The sequence below is a fragment of the Anas platyrhynchos genome, chromosome 29 (assembly GCF_047663525.1).
Source record: "Anas platyrhynchos isolate ZD024472 breed Pekin duck chromosome 29, IASCAAS_PekinDuck_T2T, whole genome shotgun sequence".
In the NCBI taxonomy this organism is placed as follows: Eukaryota; Metazoa; Chordata; class Aves; order Anseriformes; family Anatidae; genus Anas; species Anas platyrhynchos.
In genome coordinates, this window is record NC_092615.1 from 4525310 (window position 1) to 4546717 (window position 21408).

Genomic DNA, 21408 nt, shown 5'->3' on the forward strand with positions numbered 1-21408 from the left:
CCCAGCTGAGTTCAGCTCAGTCCATGAAGGGATTTTTTTCTCAGCCTTTTTCACTGACTCGTGCCATGGGTGCATGGGGGGGACCCAATTTGGGACCCTCATCCAGGGGCCCCCTGCCACGTGTAGTCCCTGTGGGGCCCTGACTTCCTTGCCCCAGGTCCCTGGGTTTGGGGGGTGGCACCCTGCACCTGCGGTGTGCTGGTGGGTGTCTGGGGGTGCTGCTGCCCATGGGTGGCCACAGCCCTTGGGGGTAGGTCCCCATGGTCTGTGGGTCCCCATGGCCTGGGGGTGCTATTTTCTGTGGGTCCTTGTGGTCCATGGGTGCCGCTGTCCACGGGTGCCACTGTTTGTGGGTCCTCATGGCCTGTGGGTGCCCTTTTCTGTGGGTCCTCCTGCCCCATGGGTGCCACTAGCCATGGGTGCCACTGTCCACGGTGGCCCTGGATGCCGCAAGGAGGTGGCTGATGGCCCCGTGCCGAGGGGCTCAGGGTTGGTGACCAAGATGAGGCCGTGGGGTTGGCCTGGCAGCTGGGGACGGGGGGACGAGGGGCTGCCCAGGCAGGGTAAGAGGTAGGGGACAGCAAACAGGGGACAAAGCGGGGGCGCTGGCCAGGATGGGGACAATTCACCCCGTGGCAACATCCCCTTGGGACCCCGCTCTTGCCCCAGGCACCTGCCCGTGCCCAGCCGCTGCGCTCTGAAGCAATCCCACATCCCACGGGGTGCTCTGCTGGGCAAATGGGAGGATGGGAGCCTTGTCCCCCTGTAGGACAGTGCGACGGGGATGTTTTATGATGCAAAAATTAATCCCCGTTCACCCAAGGGCTGTCAGTGCCACGCGGCTCATTAACAAATCCCGTAGGTGGGCTCACGCCGTGCACACCCTACAGACACCGGCCCAGGCCCCAAAAGCCAGGGAGACAGCAGGTGCTGGGCAACCTTTAGTTGTTTTTTTTCTCCCCAAACTGGTCCCAAATCCCGGCCAAACCACCCCGGGGAACACCGAGTGGGGACACAGACAGACAGACGGGAGTGGTGTGGGACGGCCGTGCCCAAGGATCCTGGTGCCGAGACGCCGCCGGCAGCGATGCAGTGGAGGCAGCACATGGGTTCGTATATAGTAAAAAGTCTTTATTAAGAAGGCTTTGAAGTCAAAAAATAAAACTCTTGATACAATTTTCATAACCGTCAAGTCAGCTCAGCAAATATATAATCAGTACTTTAGCCATGTAAGGTTAAAGGTCCGTTATTTTCTTTTTAAAATAAAATATATTTTAGTTTTTAAAATTTATTCAATAAAGTACATATTTTCCTATAAATTCCCTACATATACATAAAGAGGTAAAAAATAAAAAAATAAAACTAAAAAAAAAAAACAAAAACACAAAAACGACCGTGAAATAAAAAGGAGATAGAAATCTGTCAGGTTTTTGTGACGTGACGTGTCCACCGTGCCCCCTCCAGCCCCCGCCCGGGACCCCCGGCCTCTCGTAATGCGCGTTTTGGGCAGTTTTCACATTGGCAAAATAGAAGATAAGACCTGTGTTACAAAAAAAATATATATATATTTATAGAACCGTCAAGAATCATCCAAAAAAATAACTACATACAAAAAGAACGACAACAAAAAAATTATAATAATAATAGAATGCTTTTAAAAAAATAAAAGACAACCCTTGCGTGTCCTAAAATAAAAAGTGCAACCGGACCTTTTCTTTCTGTTTATTTAACTTTGCAAACTGAATACTGTTATTTGGAAAGGACTGTTGAAGAACAGCTGGGCTTTCTCCTCCCAGCCGCCACAGCCGGGTTAAGAGTTAAAGCTATTCTGTAAACATTTGATTTTGCTCCTCTCTGCGGTTTTGCGCCCCTCTTCCTCGTCGTCTTCGTCCACCCCTTTTTCTCCCCACCCCTCCCGAACCCCTTTATTTTTTTTTTTTCTGTCCGCCCCTCCCTCCCCACGATCCTGCCCTCCGGCTTCCATCCAGCAAGAGAAATAGCATCTCCGTCCCCCACCCCCCGCGCCCCCAGTCTGATCCGTTAAATAAAAAGGTTGATTCCAACAGTTTAAAGTCCTTAAAAAGCTGTGTTGGGGGGGAGGGAGGGGAGGGCTGACCGCCCCGGCTGGCCGGCCCCGGCTAGGAGAAGATGTGGATGGCTTGGGTGGCCGGCGTGTGGCACGCGGGGCACTCGGGCTCGGGTTTGCCGCAGATGCGCATGGCGCACTCCATGCAGAAGAGGTTGTGGCCGCAGGGCACCAGGGCGGCGATCACCTCGCTCTCGAAGCACACCATGCACTCGCGGGAGCTCTTGCGGTGACCGTCGGAGCTGCTCGAGTCGGTGGGCGAGCCCGAAGCGGCCGAGATGCTGCCGGGCAGGGAGGAGGAGGAGGAGTAGCCCGTGCTGGTGGAGAAGGAGGAGAGCGAGCCTTGGGTGGGCAGCCAGGACAAGGTGCTGACGGGGTCGCTCTGGATGCGGCGGGCCAAGGGGTGCTCCAGCGCCCCGCCGGCGCTCTCGGGCAGGGTGGGCGAGTGGCGTGGCGTGGCCGTCCCGCTGCCGCGTCTCTGCGAGCCGCCGACGGAGGAGGAGCAGCCGCTGAAGGCCTGCAGGGGGTTGGCGGCGCGCTCGAAGGGCGACCAGATGGTGGTGGGCGTCGTGAGGTCCAGGGCCAAGAAGTCGAAGCCGAAGTCGCACTCCTCCGAGCCCAGCGAGGCCGGCGGCTCGCTGAAGGCGAAGCCGCTGCTGGTGCTGTAGGGGCTGGTGGGGCTGGCGTCCGCCACCCGCCCGCTGTAGAAGGACTCGGTGGAGGCGCTGCCCAGGGAGCTGAGGCTGTCGTTGCGCAGGGCGGCAGCAGGGCACCGGGCAGGGTGCGGGGCTTTAGCCCACAAGACGGCTGCGCCGCCCTGCAGGTCGAGGCAGACATCGGTGCCGTTGGTGTGGAAGTCGTTGTCGGCGTTGACGTCGATGAAGGAGCCTGTCCGCATGGTGATGTGCGCCTCGATCTCCTCCCGGGCCCGGTCCACGTTCTCGGGCATGCCCGTCACCTCGAAGACGGGCTCCTTGTCCCGGCTGGGCGTCACGATGTAGGTGTGCGTCTGCTGCTGGATGCGCTTGATGGTGGCTCCCTTGGGGCCCACCACCAGCCCCACCACGCGGTACGGGACCCTCACCTGGATGGTGGTCTGTCCCGGCAGGTTGGGGGGCCCCTGCATGGCGCCCGTCAGCCCGTTCACTTTGTTGCGCGTCGCCCGGATCATGGAGAAGTGCTCGGCGGCCGAGAGGATCTCCCTCTTGGCCATCTCCACGTCCTCCTTCCTCCCGGTCACGATGAAAACGGGCTCCTCGCCCCTGACCGGCGTCTTGATGTAGGTGTTGGTCTTGGCACGCAGGGCTTTGATTTTGCAGCCTGCAGAGCGAGAGTGGAAAAGAAACATCACGTCAAAGGCGAGACCTCACGGGGACCCCTGCTCACCGCCTGGGGGGGGAGATGCAGACCCAGAGGGACCCAGCAGGTCCCAGCAGGTCCCCCAGCTCTGCACAGACACCCCTGGAGGCGGCTCTTGCTGGTTTGCCCGCACCTCGCACCAGCTGCCAACACCAGGGAACAGCCCCGGCCGTGCCCAAAGGCAGCGGGGATGGATGTGGAGGGAAGGGGGAGCCAAGCACCAGCACCCCCTCCTCGCCTCCTCCCGAATTCCTCCCTGAAGGGACACGGGGGACACCAACGCAGGGACACTGCATGCGGGACAGGCTGCCAGCACTCCTGTTTCTGGGAAGACCTGCTCGCCCCGCACCAGGAGCGTGATTCAGCGGGCAGAGCCCGTGCTGGGACGCAGGAACCTGGGGTTTGCTGCCTCGCACAGCCCGGCTGAGCCCCTGCCCCTCTGCTCCCACCCGGCTGAGCCCCTGTCCCCGCAGCACCCTCCCAGCCCCGCTGCTCGCTCCGGCTCTGCCCACGCTTCACCAAGCGCACACGATGCAGGCGCCCGCTGCACATCACGCCCGAAGCAAATTTGGGAGCCTGTGGGGATGGAGGCTGCAGGAACGGAGCCCGAAGCCCATCCCTGCCCTCCGCCAACTCGGCTGCTGCAGACCCCTGCTGATAACCCACGAAATCGCTGCACGGCACCAGGGAGGGCTCGGCTGCTCGCGGACGCAGACACACTGCGAGCACCCGGCTGGCTCAGGGCATCGCTCCTCCTCCTGCCCCGTGGGAGGGCAGGGCTGCTCTGCCAGCAGCGAGGCTGCAAAAAGCAGAGCCCCGGGAGGCTGCCGCGACGCAGCCGGGGCCAGGGCTGCAGCAGGACACCCGGGCAGCCCTGTCCCACGCAGGGGGCACCGACCCACGCTCGGCTCCCTTTTGGCACTGCCGCCAGCGAGCAGAGCCCTGACAGGCTGCGCTGTTCCTGGAGACAGCGTGCTCACCGGGGCATTAAGTGTCATGAATAATTGAAAGTTAAAAAGCTGTCAAAATCAGCGAGCAGTTCTGGGTGTCACACCCCGCTCTGTGGCTGCGCTGAGCCCTCCGATTGCCACGTCCAGGGGGAACTGACGGGGTACGAAACCAGCCTGTCCGGACACCACCTCCAAAAAACTGCGGCTCACAGCAACAGCCCGGCTCTGGGGCAGAGAGAGAAGTGGCCAGGCTCAACTGGGGACACAGGAAAGCCACCAGCTACAGGCTGGGACTTCACACGGGCCACACCAAGTGTCTTTGGAGGCCACCTCCAAGCATTTGTTAAAATCCACCACCTCCAGTCCCTCGTGCCGTGTGTTGCCCACCCAGGCTCAGCCTCCACGCAGCCGGGCTCAGCACGGGGCTGCCCGGTCCCACGCCGGCTCCTGGAGATGGGAAAGCCACTGAGCGGCTGCGGGAGCTCGCAGAGGAAGAATGTGGGTGGAGAAGGGTTTGTCTGGGCTTTTCCTAATTTAGGACAACAACTGGAAGGTGTATTTATGGCTGGGGGCAGCACAGGGGTGGGGAAAGCAATGGCCCAGTCGCCAGGGCAGGGCAGAACGAGCAACCATCAAAGACCTTTTTTTTTTTTTTTTTTTTTTTTTTTAAACAAGCATGTGTCAGTCCTGGCGAGGCTGCCTGGAGCAGGGAGCCTGGCAGCCCCACGTTGCCCTCCCAGATTTATTCCAGCACCTGCTGCAAGCTCCCTCCCTGCTCCACATCTCGGCAGCACGGGCGGTGTCAGCAGCACCAAGCAGGGGGCTCGCTCACCCGAGGCGACGCTCAGCCCGGTTATGGAGAGGGGCACCTCAAGCCCAGGCCATGCCATAAAGTGGAGCAGAGGGATGCTCACACCCTGCTCTGGGGTACGGCGGGGAAATAAATCTGTGCTAAAACCACCTGGCACCATTTGGGGGGGCTCGGGGTGGGGAGAGCTGCACCAAGCCCGCGGGAGCCCACAGAGACTCTCCCAAAATGCTGGAGGCAGCAGCGAGGCTCTGAGGGTGCCGCTTGCTGCGGGGACAGGTGCTCTGGTTGGGGGCACGCAGCATGTTTGGTGCCCTGAGACCCCACACAGCCACCAGCACCCTCCTTCCAGCCCCCTCCAGGGACACGGTGGCACCGAAGTGACATCCACAGGGGCAGCAGGCACGATCTGCCCCCCTGAGAGCCGCAGGGCGCTTTGCTGGTCCCCCCCCAGATGCCATCCCTGCAGCTGAGATCTGAAACTGTTCTTCCGATCGGAAAAGTGAATTCAAGACAAGGAGCTATCAAAAGCTGCCAGCAGTTCTGGGAGCTGCTCGGTGACAACGGCCCCTGGGGGCACGCCGAGAGCTGCTCGCGGAGCCGCACGGGGGTTTCTGAGCGATTGAGCACCCGAGGCAGGGGCTGGCGAAGCTGCTCACCTGCGGCCACCTCCGTGCCTGTGCAGGAACAGCGCTCACACGGCTCCATGCGAGGAGCCTGGCGTGAGGAGCAGACGAGCACTCACAGACGGGCGCCGCGGGGATGTCGGAGAAGTGCTCGCTGCTGGGACGGGCACCGGGAGAGCCCCACGGCCCCGAGCGGCTGCAGGGACCGGCTGGGGACTGGCTGCATCCGTCCCTGGTCCCAAAACTCCACCTAAGCCAGAGAAACGGGGCTGGCAGCTGCTGGCCGTGGGGCTGCCCGAGCAGCGGGTGGCAGCTGCGGTGCTCTGAAGGTCATGGCCACCCCCGGCAGATGGGCAGCTTCCCCGGGCTCCGATTCAGGACCACTTTTAAACCCACGCTGCACGGTGAAGAATGGGTCTGCTGGTCCTGGGGACTGGAGAGGACACCCAGCCTTGCACTGGCACAGACCCCAGCAAACCCTCTCCCTGGCGAGGTGGCTGAGCCGATCCTGCTCCTCCCCAGGGGGCTCTGGGAGGTGCCAAAGCGCTCGTGCCGAGCACCCCGCAGCCCGCCTGGGGGACCCCAACTGAGCCCGGCGGCCTCAGAGCGCGCACCACACATGGTTTCACCCGCAACCTGCAACTGGGGGAATGCTCTGTACCAGTACGAGCTATTTTAGATCAGTCTCAACACGCCCCCACCCAAGCGCGCTGCGCAAGCCTCCATCCCAGATGGCCGCATCCATCTCGAGTCCGCGCAGCGCAACCCCAGCGGGTGGGGGCCGTGCGGGACGGGGGCTGCGGGGAGCTCCGGGCGTCCTGCGGTGTCCCCAGCCCTCGCCCCAGACCCAGCACCGAGCCCCAGCCACGTGGCAGCAGTTGGTGTTCCCAGGGTTTAGCTTGTTGGGGTGGCCGACGCGCAGCAGTAATTATGAGGGAGGAGGAAAACAAGGTGCCAGACTTTGCTACGAGTCTATAAATAAGGTGGCTTTAAAAGTGTGTTTCGGATCCAAAAAAAAAAAAAAAAACCAACCCAACAAAACAGGGGGGCAGACCCTGGGGAGCTGCAGCCCGCACAGATCCCTTCCCGACACATCCCCGCCAGCCCCAGGAGCTGCTCTGTCTCCAAGCTACGGCTCCTGGGGACAGCTCGGCGCCCCGTGGGCCCCATTTCACAACAACCCCCGGCCCCGTGATGCTGCCCCTCGCTAGCAGGTTACAAGAACAGAACTCGGGGAATCATCGCCACAGTGGCACCCGCTGAGGGGGGTTTTTCGCTCAGGGCACCCTCGCACGGCACCGCCAACGAGGCCCCTGCACCACCAGCAGCCCCACGCCGCTCGGGGCTGTGAGCATCGCAGGTGCCCACAAAACCCACGGAGCGGTATGGGAGGCACCTCGCCATCCTCCACACTCCCGGAGTCATCTGGGCAGGAGACAAGAAACCCACCACGGTGCGTGGCACACGGCTTGGCCCCTCCACGTGAGGAGGACAACGCCAGCTGGCTCCCTGGCCGGTGACCAGGCCACGTCTCCGTTTGCACGAGGAGCTTTGGCTTGTGGTGCCCCAACCCTGAGCTACGAAAACCCAGGGGGCACCCAGGCTTCTCTGGAGGAGTCCCCGGTGGCGTTAACCAGCAGGACTGCTGCCTGCAGAGCCTCCAAGAAGACCTCGGCCTTCCTCTTCCCCAGCACTTCCTCGCCTCCGACCCCGCACCACGGAGCCACCGACCCCTTTGGTCCGGGCGAGCAGCACCAGGACCAGACGTGGAGAAGCACACGTTGCTCCCCCGCCGCATCTCTTCTCCCCTCTTGCTGAGTGCTTCTCTCCACCTCTCTGCAAACAGTAATTAATTCTCCCTCACAACAGCTCTGCGGGAGGCGGGCACCTCACACCTTTGTTTCTTCTCCAGACTCCGGGGAAAGCGAGGCAGGGAGGCTGGGCTCCTCGCCACGAGACGGAGAGGAGGGAGCTGGTGCCAGAGCCAAGATCCAGAGGCAGAGCCTTCAGCGACCAGCCCAACCCGCGCTGCCAACCCCAGGACTTTCTGGCTCTGCTCAGATCAGACGAGGCAGCAGGAGGTGGCCGGGCCAGCCGAAAGGACGTGGCACGGCGGGCGGAGGACGGCGCGGCGAGGGGCTCACCGGCAGGCCCAGCCAAACGCCGCGGGTTGGTTTGCAGACGCTGGGGCTGGCTCAAAAAACAAGGCCCGTGGTCTCTCTGTACATTTTCCAAGCACCGAAACACCCACTGCACTCCGGCCGCATTTCATCCTTCCTGCATCTCCCCTTTGAGCATCCCAGCGTCTCCTATGAACAGCAACTTCCCAAAATCCTGCACAGAGCTGAGAAGTGCCCGCACGTCACAGCGGGGAAGTGGAACCAGGCAGCGAAGCTGCACGGGGCAGAGCCAAAAGCAGAGCCCCAAGCCCTTGGGATGCTCCGGCAGCCCCCAGGACACGCGCTGCTGGGCACGGACCCCCCAGCAATGCCCGCGCGGGGCTTGGGGCTCCAGCAGCCAGCCCGCCCTGTGCCCCAGCCTCCCCTTTCCCCGGCACGGCTTCGATCACCTTCACGTCACCGCCCTACTTCTGCTGGCTGGAAAGAGCAGAACGCGATCAATGCCCACAGCGCTTTTTGGAGACAGTCCCTCCCACGGCAAGAGTCATGAATGGGCTTGCACGCGAAGGCATGACCACGTAATCCTGCCCGGCCACGCTGCCTTTCGGGAGCGGTGTGGGCAGGGACGAGAAGGGCCTCGGATGCGCGCAGGCACCGCGCCGCCACCGGAGCCGGGCTGGACACGAGGGGCTGCAGCCACAGCCTCTGGCCCAGCCGACACAACACCGAGGTGCTTTACGCAGCAGAGGTTTGCTTCCTGAGCTGCCGCTCCCTTCGGGAAAGGTGTAACTTAGTAGGTCTGGAGGAGAGAAATCAAAGAAAAAGGAGGAATTGGAGAAATCCCGGCCAACGCCCTCCGTCAGGCAGCAGCCCATGGGACAGCCTCGCACCAGCTGGATGGGGACAGCGCTGCCTGCCTACGGGACCTGCCTCCACCCCAAGAAGCGGCACGGGCAGAGGCACTGCTGGGCCTTGGGGACAGGAGACGGGTCCCCAAAGCGCCCCGAGAGCTGCTCCAGCACACGAGGTGCCGTCAGGTGCACACACCCACCCGCAGCTCGCAGAGACGCTCAGCACCTGCACCTCACCGCTGGTGACCGCAGCCCTCCCGCTCCAGCCATCGCCTGGCCGGGGACGAGGGGACCCCGCGGGCTCAGCCCCGTAGCCGAGCATCACCCCAGAGCCACCAGCGATGCCCCAGGGCAGCACCTTTGGGACACACGTTTCTGATGGCGCTGCCTCTTTTGTTGCGGCGGAGCTGAGGGGTCGGGAGGCAGGGAGCAGAGCCCGGGTGGCGGGGAGGTGACAAAGCCTCCCGAGCCTTTCAGCCACCAGGGATCCCGGACCCTGCCCACGCGTGGCACCACAAGAGCCCGTTGCAGGCTCTCGGCCGGGCTGGGCGCTCAGGATGGAAGCAGGCACAGGAGAAACGAGAGCGACGGGGACATGGCTTGGTGGGATCCAACCTGAGCCCACAGCACAGCTCACTGCTGGAATGACCACAGACACTGCAAAGCACCCCAGGCTTGGTGCCCCCCCAGGGGACACCCGCAGCACACTGCTGCACCCACAGGGGGACCTGGGGACCCGAGGGACACGGTGCCAGTGCTGACACAGGAGGACGAGGCACAGGAGCCCTGAGGAGGAAGGGCTCTGCTCCGTTTAAAGCCCCCGGTGCTGCAGTGGCCTTGCACTTCCCCGACTTAGAGCAGCTGCCAGTAGCACTGGAGGAAGCAGAGCGCAGCGGGAGCACAGAGACACCCCGGTGATACCCCGGTGACACCTCGGTGACACCCCGGTGCCCCCACGTGCTGCTGAACCAGCCCCTATATACCACAGCAGCCCCCTGCCAGCAGAAACACAGGGTGCCAAACGCTGACCCCTCCTCACACCAAAACCCCAGCACAAAGGGGCCGCAGCATCCTCGGGGAGCCAAAGGCACCCACGGAGCAAATCCCACGGGGACGGGCGCTGTGGGCGGGCTGGGGCACCCACAGCCCATCGCTGGCATCGTGTCCCTCCCAAGCCCCACAGCAGCACCCCACTCACCCCACCTCAACGTAGCACAAGCATCTCTCCCTGCCTCCTCCTGCAGCCCCAGGGGACTCCCCGAGCGCCCTGAGCTCCGCGCGAGGTGTGCGGGGCACCCGGGCACACGGCGAGCTCCTCGGGGAGCAGAAGCCACCCCGAGGCCGGGTGCTGCCGGAGGCAGGACACCGGGACAAAGTCGGGTTCACCCAACCCACCCACGAAGACGCTTCCCAGCGGAGGCACAGACCTCACCGTGGGATCGCCAACCACCGAGGGACCCCCGTGGTGCCGCGAGCCCCCCGCCACGCAGCCGAATCCACGCCCGCATCCCGAGCGGAGCGCGCTGCTCTCCCTGCAGCGCTCCTCTCCTCGAGCCGCCGGTGACGTCCCGGGCTCGGCGGTGCCGTTGGGCCGGGCTGGGCCTCCCGGTGATGCCGGTGAGGGGTGCGTGGTGGAAAAGTTGGGGCCGGCCGGGAGCGCGGCTGGCGGGGAGGCAGCGCAGGCCAATGGGAAGCGCAGAGCATGATGTCACCACGCTCATCGCAGCGTGGCTCGGGCTAACAAAGAGAACAATGAGGCTGCCCAGCGCCCCGCTTCCCCCACGATAAAATGCCCCCCGGGACCCCCGCACCGAGCCCCTCCGGGAGGGACGGGGCCAGGGCAGTGGGGCTGGGGGCAGTGGGAGCGGCGAGCGGCACCAAAACGCCCCCAGGTCGGGGCGCGAGCAGCCCCAGGACCCAGCTCCACCTGGATCTCTGCGGGAGCAGCTCCCTTCCTTTTTATTTTATTTTTTTACCCCCCTTTCTGTCTTTTTTTAAAAAATCTTACTTTTAATTTCCTTACCAGGGGGGCTTTTTCCTTCAAGGTGCGACTCGGGGAAGCGGCTATTTGGGATTTCCTCGAGACAAAGCCCCCGCCTGGCACACACACGCCCAGGGCTGAGGCGTGCCCGGGTGTCCTTTTGTGACAGATCCCAGCGAGCTGGGCTCCCCCCCACCCCAAACTGCTCCAGATTTGGGGACTTTCACCTATTCCCACCAGCGGATCCATCCGATGGGCGCCCTTTGGCCAAGGGCTCCGAAACGCCCGGCGTTAGCGCAGGGCGAAGGGGGGAGAGACGGGAGGGTGTGGTGGGGAGGGGGGGGGAGGTTTTTGGGCTAAAATAAAATCAGGGCTCTCCCCGCAGGCCGTGCCCGTCCCTACCCACCCCGCTGCCACCGACTTGCGGGCAGTCCGGCCATCCCGAGAACTTTCCCTACGCGCCAGGCGTTCATTCCGCCCGTGCTGGCCTACGTGCGTTAATTCAGATTTACCCTTGCTTTTATTATTTATTATTTTTTTTAATTTTTCCCCCCTCCCATAAAAATCGCAGCTCGCTCATAAAAGCCCCGAGGCGAGCGGGTGCCGCCAGGAAGAGGTTTTTTTTTGGGGGGGTTTTGTTGTTTTTTTTTTTTTGGGGGGGGGGGGCAGGGATTTCTCGCCGTCAAGTTTCCGCCTCCGCGCCGCTTCGAGGGGGAAAAAAAAGAGACAAAGCCCGAAAAGTGACCCAAATCCGAGGGGAGGGGAGAAAGCGAGAATTAAAGCAAAACCCAAACGGGGAGGGGGGGGGGGGGGGGCTCCGGGCATCCCCCGGGGCCGGTCCCCGAGGGTGGGAGCGGGGTCAGGGGGGGGTGTCCCATTGTGGGGGGGGGGTCCCGGGGCCGTTACCTTGGCGTCCCACGATCTCGGCGACGTGCTCGGAGCTGGGCACGGGCACGCACTCGGTCATGTTGACGCTTTTCTTCCTGCCGCCCAGGATGCTCATCTGCTCGGGCAGCGGCAGCGGCGGGGCGAAGGGCCCGAAAACACCGGGATGGGGGGGGGGCGGGTGGGGGTGGGGGGGGTGCGGGTGAGGAGGAGGAGGAGGAGGAGGGGGGGGGGGGGGAGGAAGAGCAGCAGCAGCGGGAGGAGGAGGAGGAGGAGGAGGAGGAGGGGGGGGGGAGGCGGTGCCGGTAAGCTGGGGGCTGCCCCCGCTCCCCCGGTGGCCTCCCCGAGCCTCGCCGGGCTCCGCTTCCTCCAGAGCCTCCCCCGCCGCCTCGTCCAGCCCCAGCAGCGACAGCTGCGACAGGGCGAACCGCAGGGCGGCCGCTTCGTCCGCCGGTGCTGCCGCCGCTGCCGGCTGCTGCTCCTCCCGCTCCGCCTCGGGCTCCGGTTCCTGCCCGGTGGGCGGTGGCGGTGGTGGCGGCGGGGGGCTGAGCAGCGCCAGGCAGCGGGGCGGGCCGCGGGCAGCCTGCCCGCCGTCGGGCTGGTAGATGGAGCCGGGCATGGCGGCGGGAGGAGCGGCCGGGGCGGTGCCGGTGCCGCTGCCGCTTCCCGGGGCCCGGTGCCCGCCGCACGCCGCCGCCGCTCTGCGCCCCCTCCCCCCCCCCCCTCACAGCCACCGCCCCCCCCCCCGGGCCCCGCCCCGCCCCGCCCCGACAATGGGCCGCGCCCCGCCGTGCGCATGCGCGTGCAAAGCGGGGGGCGGGGTTTAATGTAGCCACGCCCCCTCCCTCGCGCTCCGCCTCACTGCTCGGCCACGCCCCCTCCGCGTGGCTCCGCCCCCTCGACCCAAGGCCACGCCCACTCCCCCCTCGTGGCTCCGCCCCCCCCCCCTCGGATCCGGGAGCTGAGCCCCGGGGCCACGGCCACGGCCCCGCGGGGACCCCCCCGGGGGCTGGAGGGAGCCGGAGCCCGGCCCCGCATGGGGAGGGTCCGGAACACGATGTAAGAATGGGGGAGGTGGGCGGAGGGGGGGGGGGCTGCGGGACCCCCGGGGATGGGGCACGAGGCTCCGGGACCACCAGGCTGGGGGGCTGCCTGCGGGACCCCCAATGCGGGGACCCCCAATGAGGGACCCCCAATGAGGGACCCCCAATGCTCCAGGGCTGCAGGATTCTCAAGCTTGGGGGCTGCCTTCAGGACCCCCAGACTCCAGGGGCTGCCTTCAGATCCCCCAGGTTCTCCCCAGCCCCCCCAGGCTCTCCCCAGCCCCCCCAGTCCCAGCCCTGCCCGCCCCCAGGACCCCCCAGCAGTGACAGCAGGGACGCAGCAGGTCCGGCTCTGCACAGCCCTTTATTTGCTGGGGCGCCTCTCCCCCAGGACGAAGGACACAGCAGCAAAGGGTCAGCCACAGCCCACCCAGCCCCCCCCCAAACACAGGCAGCCAGCCCAGGTCAAGCCCCCATGTTCACAAATTCAAGGGTCTTCCCCCAAATCGTTTTCTCCACCTGGGCCACGGGGTTATAGGGAATTTCCACAGACGGAGCTTTAAGGAACCCTTCCTGGCAGTGAGGACACGCTATCTCACCCTAATGCACCAATTATTAGGTCACCCGCTACCTCACATGCCCAGACTCCCTGCTCAGATTCCACAGGTCCAATTCTCAAGCTTCATTTTCCCCATTCTCACGTAACTGCCTTCCCAAAGCGCTGTCTTTGGGACTAATTCAGCCAGTCAGCTTGGGGTTGTTTTTAATTGCGAGCACCACCACCTGTGTCTGGTCCAGAAACCCCCCTTCCAAACAGCCGCGCTCTGTTTGCGTTTCACAGAGCCCTGTAAACATTAACTCCTGCCAGCCAGCAGCCCAAACACACGGGCAGTCCCTCGGCTTCCACATTTTGCCCTTCAGTTGGTGACTGTGCTACAGGGATGGACTTTCACCCCGTACTTCTGCCACTCGGGATGGTTCAGCTTCTATGTCATCTTCTCAGCCAGATAACAGCCATGGGGAACTGCCCCCGTCCTTCCTTCCAGTCCTCTTACCTACCCATCTAAATGTAAAATGTTTCCATGAAGGATTTTCAGCAGCTGGAAAATACGTGAAGTTTCCTCCTTTCACCTCAGAGCTCTTGGTTTAGGGCTGACCGGCTCTTGGGTGGCTGCAACAAGGAGACGGCTGCAACTTCTCCTTCCCCAGGCATTCCCAGCTCCGTTCCACCAGGATCAGGCCGCGTCTGCCCAACCTCCTCAGCTCCTGCAGAGATCCATGAGCACATCTTGCTTCCTCCCACCTCAGCCTCCTCTTCCCCTTTTCCATCCCCGTGCCACGGGCTGGCAGCTCCCGGCGCGTTAGGGCCAGCTCGCCCTGCTGCAGGCTGAGGCTTCTCCTCGAGGGACAGATGTGGCCAAACCAGCAGATCTTAGCCACGCAGGCTGGCTGAGAGACATCTCCTCCTCTCACTTCCCAAAATATTGAATTCACTAAGTTGAAACACCCCGCTGAACTACTAAAAATAGTGGGTTTTCCATTACTTGCGGTTAAACGGTACGTCCCCCTTCCGAGCTTCTCCGATATACAGAAATTGGAAACTCATCAACGACCAACTAACCCCATGCCTCTCACAACTTCTGCGGGCAGCTGCACCAGGGCAGGAGCCTCCCCCTGCGCTGTGAACCTGCCTGAACCAACCCTTATGTCCTCGCAAGGCAAACCCTGCGGCACGCTGACCACCACGGGCCACCAGCCCGGCACCTTGCGAGCCCCACCAGGAGCGCTGCACGTGGGCTCTCTCACCCCAGCAGCTACACCACCAGCTCCCACCACTGTCAGTTTTGCCTACACTGTGCTCTCTCAGTCCTCTTGGGAATTCACTACGTCAAGTCCAACAACACTTAGAGACGCTGCCAGTTCTTAAAGTGCTTTTGGCAAACCTGGTTCGTAGATGCTCTGCCTATGATCTGTTCCATTTTCAGCAGAACTAGCTCACGCTTTCTTCTTTCCTTAGATTCTTAATTTCATTCGTGACCCTAAATTGCCTTTTTTCTTAACCTGAGTAATGAGCAAGTCTTTAAAAGCCTTGCCTTTGTTAACAAAGAATTTGTCTATGTAATCCATTTCTCTAGCACAGCTCCAGTTCTTTAACAAAAAAAAAAAAAGCAACCATACAGATTGAACTTCCCTAAACACAACTGAAAAGAGAAGGCCCTCACTTGCTGCTTCCAAGCCCACCTCTACAGTCCACGCCAGAAGGTTTCCCCATTTCCTATCCGGTCCCATTCACTCTCTCCTCTGCTGCTTTGCACTGCCTGTAATCCTCTGCCAGGCAGTCCCAGTTACCACAACCGATCCTGGAGGTGCTCTCCGGGTCACAAACCTCCTTTGCTCACTTTCCATGTGGCACCACGCTTACAGAACAGACATTTTCTGTCCACAGCTATCACGTGAGGAGAGACTTACTGCACTTTCTGTGTAGCTTGGAAGTGGGGTGCAGGCGTTGTCATCAGCTGAAGCAGGTCCCCGACCAGCACAGAACAAGGACATCGCTCAGAGTGACCTGTACAGCCCCCTGTGTACGTACAGGGAGTTAAAGAATGCTGTACTAAAGCACAGCAAAGGTGTAACAGCACATTGAGCCATTTTCTGCACGGCGAAATAGATCAATATAGCTACAGCAAAGTTATTATTACCACCACAGCTATGCAAGTAAAACTCCCTCAAGTGTGATTCTGTGACAGCCACGTCTATTTCAGGTCAAGTGTGCAAATGTAGAAGTTAAAATGCCCTAGCTAGAATATTTATTGTGCTATAAAGACCAAGCCCTAAAAGAGGAGATACTGAACATTGAGGGGTGGGGAGGAAAAACCCCACACTTGTTTCCTTTCCTTTTAATCACAGCACATTAGCCAAATGCGATAAACGGGACCCAAGGTTTAGGTGGGGAAAATACTTTTGGAGGATGACTGCAAGTGGTTCCTCTAACTCTTTAGGAGATCAAACTCGACTTTCTGCACTGTTCTTCAAGCACATGCAAACATCATGCAAAAAATACACGCTCTGAGCGGTGCAGAAGAGGTGGTGCAGCTTGGAGAAGAACTATAAAAAAGTCCTCACTTGTGTGTGGGAAGGCTTATGGGAATATTTCAGCACATCAGGAGCTGAATCACTGCATGTAGGTGGAGCCAGACAGATTGACAAGATCTGCAACTTGAAAAATGACCTAAGTCTGAGATCAATCATCTCAAAAGTAGCTGACTGAGGGAACAACATATGGAGACGGATCAAGGTGACGAGGCTGAATGTCAGCACGGCAGGGAAAAACTGCATTAGATGCACATGCTACAACTGACCGAGCATTGTGCAACTCAAAGCACGGACAACTGCATTCCTCCCGGCATAACAGGCTGAGCGCTCTTTTCTTCTGTTGCCTTTCAGTGTCACCACAACTTTATCTCAACAGACTCTTGTCTACTACAGCAGCACGTAAAAAAGGCACTCTGGGGGAAGCCATTAGCAAACGTCTCTTTTTCATGCATTAGATTAATGAAGAATCTGGCTTTCAGGTAACGACTTCTGAAAAGTTGTGGAGCAGCCACTCGATGCAAAACTAAGAATTAATTGTACATCAGATAAAAGCATGAAAAAATAAAAAGACTGTGCACCCAGCTTTCAAGTTTCACAGCCCTTCAGATCACTGAATCCCAGGAAGATCTGCTCTAGAGGTTAACCCAGGACATAAAACCGGACTCAAATTACAAACAAACCCAAGTAATAACTTAGTATTCAACTCTTTCAGAAACTTGGGAGCCGATTCGTCAGAAGACCTGTATTTTACACATGCAAACACACAGATTTCTACAGCTAAGCAGTTCCTGACTTCTGCCACCGGAGACAAAGAATTTATGAGGTCATTCAGTGCCCCACTATTCCAATTCAGCATGAGCTCAGAATATTTCCATTTGTGCCTCTGTAAGGTAAGAATAGACTAAATATAAAAAGATTAATTTACCATCAGTATCATCAATACTGAATTAGAATGCTCACTGATCACCCTGACAAGCATTTCAAATACAATTTGGTAGGTCATTCTGAAGTTCAACATGTTTTTTTCTTCATCATTCTCACAAGTGCCCTATCACTGTAAAACAGGCTTTAGCAAATGCCGTCCTGTGCCGTTGGGATCAAACTGAAGGGTAATGGTTTTCCCTCATTAGTTCAAGGGAAAGTCCCACCCCTGGAAGTGTTCAAGGCCAGGCTGGACAGGGCTTTGAGCAACCTGGTCTAGCAGGAGGTGTTCCTGCCCCTGGTGGGGGGGTGGAATTAGATGATTTTTAAGGTCCCTTCCAATCCAAATCATTCCATGATTCTGTGAACACAGTTGATCTCTGCTCATCTGAGAATAAATCCAAGTTTTAAGCTTGCTATATCCTCTACAGGACACTGTTTTCCATGCCGTGGAATGGATTCTGACCGCGGGCAGGCAGGAGGCAGTACGCCACCACCTCAGGTCTGTGTGTCTGCTTCCAGCAGGAGCTGAGATGCACAACGCAGGTACCATCGAGTTTATGCTCAGTGACAACAGCTAAGAATACGCACTCCATTTGATAGGGGATAACTGGCATCATCCAAAGACTCACATGCACAGCAATCACAAATAAACAGGACTGACTTGATAGTTAATGCTGAAAAACTTTTTCTTCATTAGACACATTCTTCCCATTCCCTCCCTCCACTTGTTTCAAGCCCTTTAAACACGTTATCCTACCTGCTTTTTGAGGACTGGGAGAATCAGGCTACATTGAACAGGCTTTCTTTAAAGCAAGACAAAAAGGACGTGACTCAGAGGTGCTGAAAGACTTAGTTACCCTTTTGTATGTTCTGCTGTATCTACCTCCTGCAAAGTAGTACGGAGTAGGAGTGAAGGGAAAAAAAAATACAGTAAGCAACTAGACAGAGTCAGAAGGAAGAGCTGAGCCTGTAGGTAGGTTATCAGACCCAAGGAACAGACCTGAACAGAAGGTAGGGAGGGATCTGGATGGAGGTGAGATGGCTTCGCCCCCTCTCAGGGCAGGACGCAGCCTGGGAGGCCCCCGGCCCTCACTGCCTGCAGCGCTGCACCCAGCCCGACCTGGGCCTTGGGATGGGTCTGGGGGACATGGGGATGCTTGGGGGTCAGGGCAGCTCTGCTACGAGGACAGGCTGGGGGAACTGGGGGTGTTCAACCTGGAGAAGAGAAGGCTCTGGGGAAACCTTCCAGCGGCCTGCCAGTACCTAAAGGGGCTGCAGGAATCAGAGAATCACAGAATTGGAGGGGTTGGAAGGGCCCTCAAGAGATCACCGGGTCCAGCCCCCCTGCCAAAGCAGTTCCCTGAGCAGGCTGCCCATGCAGGCATCCAGACGGGCCTTGAGTATCTCCAGAGGAGCCCCCCCAGCCTCCCTGGGCAGCCTGTCCCAGCGCTCCGGCACCCTCCCCGGGAAGAAGTTCTTTGGTGTGTTGGTGCAGAACTGCCTGGGCTCCATTTGGTGGCCACTGCCCCTTGTCCTGTCCCCACAAACCACTGACAACAGGTTGGCCATGTCCCCCTGTCTCCCACACCTCAGGTATTTGTAAACATTGATAAGATCCCCTCTCAGCCTTCTTTTCTTGAGGCTGAACAGACCAGGTCCCTCAGCCTTTCCTCACAGGGGAAATGCTCCAGGTCCCGTATCATCTTTGTAGCCCTCTGCTGGTCTCTTTGCAGGAGATCCCTGTCTTTTTTTTGTACTGGGGAGCCCAGAACTGGAACTGGGAAAGCTGGGGAGGGGCTCTTTGTTGGGGGGGGGGGACAGTGACTGAACAAGGGGCAATGGCTTTAAGCTGTAAGAGAGTAGGTTTAGATTCAATATTAGGAGGAAATTCTTCCCCCTGAGGGCAGTGAGGCCCTGGCTGAGGCTGCCCCGAGGAGCTGTGGGTGCCCCATCCCTGGCAGTGCCCAAGGCCAGGCTGGATGGGGCTGGGGGCAGCCTGGGCTGCTGGGGGGGTCGTGCCCATGGCGGGGTGGGATGGGGTGGGCTTCGAGGTCCCTTCCAACTCAAACCACTCCATGGTTCTGTGATTTTAACTGCTGGCAGGGAGCCTGGAGAGCCGCCTGTTGGGCGCATTGTGCGCTTTCACAGAAAGAACTGGGAACCCGTTAATTTTCTAAAATGCTCTCCCACACACAGAACTGTTGCAGTTGCCACAGAGGTAACATTCAATGGCAAACAGGAGGGAAGAAAGGCAAGAGTATGTTTGGTAATGATACTAAAAGAACAATTAAAAGTTGATGAGAAACAGCCAAGACAAAGTTAGACAGAGATGAGTAAGCAGCAGTCCTGAAAAACTAAGGATGAAGGATTAGGTGTAATATCCAAGGCCTTAAAAATGAAATAAGCAGGCCTGGAAAGAAAATTTGATTACCAGCTTGTGTGTTTCAAAGGAGAAAGTCTTAAACCATGGACATACCAACTACAAAATACTTACTACAGAGAAACACAGTTATGCAGCAGCTCTGCAGAAGGTACAGCAGCATCAGTGGATTTTAACTCTTTTAAAAATCTGTGGGTGCAGTCCTCAGTTGTGCAACTTGGTGCCTTTCACAGGATTGGCACAAATACTAGTTTGAACCAAGGAAACTTTAACAGGACAGCCTGCTGCCTCTTCCCTCTGTTCCTCCAATTGCTACAGTCAGCCTGTGAAAGATTAGTTTGCAGCAAGACAGCTGCAAAATACATTTAACCTTCATTTACATTCCCATTCAACGTTTTCTTAGTTTATAGAAAGGAGCAACGGGACAGTCTCCTATAGCTATAAAGAAGCTGAATTACCTCCACCAGTAGCTGATAAACTAGCACCGATGAAAAGGTTTCATTCAGCACAGTTTGTCTCGCACAAAGTGAATGCTTTTAGCTTCCACTGCAACTAAAATGCGTTTTACTGATGGAAACACATGTTTCTGATTTGCAAAGTTCATTTCAGCAAGCCTGTTTTCACACAGGAAGCAGAACAGAATAGTGCATTTATCAGTGAATTCTAATTTAAAATATTTTTGCTTTAATATTATCACTAATAATTCACAGCCCTGAAACAAAGGACTCCGTATGTCAGGCTTAACATACCTACATTTTAACAGTCCAGCCATGTCACTCATGCCTGTTTTCCCTTCCTAAGGTGCTCAGGTTACAAGCAAGACAACTCCTCCCTTTTCTTGCTCAACAGGCAGTTCAGCAAGTTCAACTTCGGATGCGAATCAAGCTAACTTTTTCTTGGGCAGAACCACCTACAAAAGGTCTGCAGGATAAATCTAAACTGCACCAATACCCATGCAAATTCATTAACGTTTATTGATTGCCCAAAATTTTATCCAACTAGAATTCAGTAAAAATAATACTGGTAATAAACAAGCAGGGAGAATTAAATTCCCTTAACTTTGTTAGTTTTAAAAAACACAGCAGAGAAAAAAACCTGAGTCATCTTAACGGAACAGCTCCAACACACTTTGCGCAAGATAAAATCAGAAGTCTTAAACAACCAGGAGTCTCTTTCACTTTTGCACAGTAAAACTGTGTTTTGAGGGTTTTTGCCCTATCTACCAACATCAAGCAAACCAATTTCCCTCATCTCCTCCAGCCAGTGTGCTCTAGAACTGGGCAAGCTGCTGTTTCGAGGTGAAACAAGAAAAATCTGAGCATGCCACAGGATAAGTACAGTTTTTGTGAATGCAGATAGTACATATCCGACGTTACATTGCCTACAGAAAAAGATGAAAAACTTCAACTGTATTGGACAAGTTCCTACCCTCCCCAGTGAAGATGCACAAAGACCACTAAAATCTGCTTATATGTCACTTCCAAAAAGGATTAAACTAGCTGAATGTAACTACCCGCAGAGCTTGGTGTAATTATTTTTATAGAAAATAGCCAACCAGAATAGATTACTGGTGCAACCAGTGCGCAGAACAAACCTAAGGCTATTTTGCACTGCTGCTTTGTATTACATACATTTATAATCTTTGGAGACAACAGGAAGGTGCCGTTACCACTCATCGAAATAATTACTGTTTTCAAAAGCATTCTCACAACTGCTTCTCCAAGCAGAGGAACCTGGTCTCAGACAGAACCACTGTAACTACATTCACATGTAACAACTGCTGTATATTATGAAAAGTTAAAGATTTTGCTGAACTCCATTCAATTACTTTTCCTACACGTCTTATTAACTAATCATCTGCTTCAAAAGCTCTACCTCAAATAGCAACTACTTTCTCCACCTTGGGGATATGTTCGACAAAGGCAGACAACTATGTGCCCCTTGGTCATGTCCATGGCAGTAGGCTGTGGCAAGACAAACTAACCCAGCTGTTGGTGCAGCACCATGAGAAAGACAACAGGCTCATTTAAAAGGAACGTTTCATTCACTTACCTGTCTCACTAAGCAGGTAAAGTTATTCCCTGGGATGTGACAGGAAACCCGGGCCCCTTTTTGGTACTTTGAACAATCAACTCCATATGAGTGAAAATAAAGTTTTTAAAGGGCTGACAGGGAAAAAAAGAGAGCTCAGCAAGGAAAGTAGAGGTATGAAAACAAAAGAGCTGGCACACAAGTTAGCAACAATTTAAACTTAATTCTTCTTAATGAATCTTCAATGCATCAAAAGACTAGTATCAACTTC

At 57.6% G+C, this 21408-nt stretch overlaps 1 protein-coding gene and 1 long non-coding RNA gene across 3 annotated transcripts; one reads left to right on the plus strand and one right to left on the minus strand.

Moving 5' to 3' along the window:
* Positions 1-1110: 1110 nt before the first annotated feature.
* MEX3D (mex-3 RNA binding family member D) lies at positions 1111-12404 on the minus strand. The gene is made up of 2 exons (XM_027472002.3): positions 11688-12404; positions 1111-3406 (listed from the first exon to the last, which is right to left on the minus strand). The coding sequence occupies exons 1-2, from the start codon at positions 12283-12285 to the stop codon at positions 2139-2141; spliced, it is 1866 nt and encodes a 621-aa protein (XP_027327803.3). The 5' UTR covers positions 12286-12404; the 3' UTR covers positions 1111-2138.
* Positions 12405-12587: 183 nt separating this feature from the next.
* LOC139999761 (uncharacterized) lies at positions 12588-20145 on the plus strand. 2 transcript variants are annotated; one of them, XR_011805270.1, is made up of 3 exons: positions 12588-12725; positions 13798-16692; positions 17155-20145. It is a non-coding gene; the product is annotated as an uncharacterized lncRNA (long non-coding RNA). The 2 variants fall into 2 exon arrangements; XR_011805271.1 differs by having other exon boundaries at positions 12592-12725; positions 13860-16692.
* The last annotated feature ends 1263 nt before the right edge of the window (positions 20146-21408 follow it).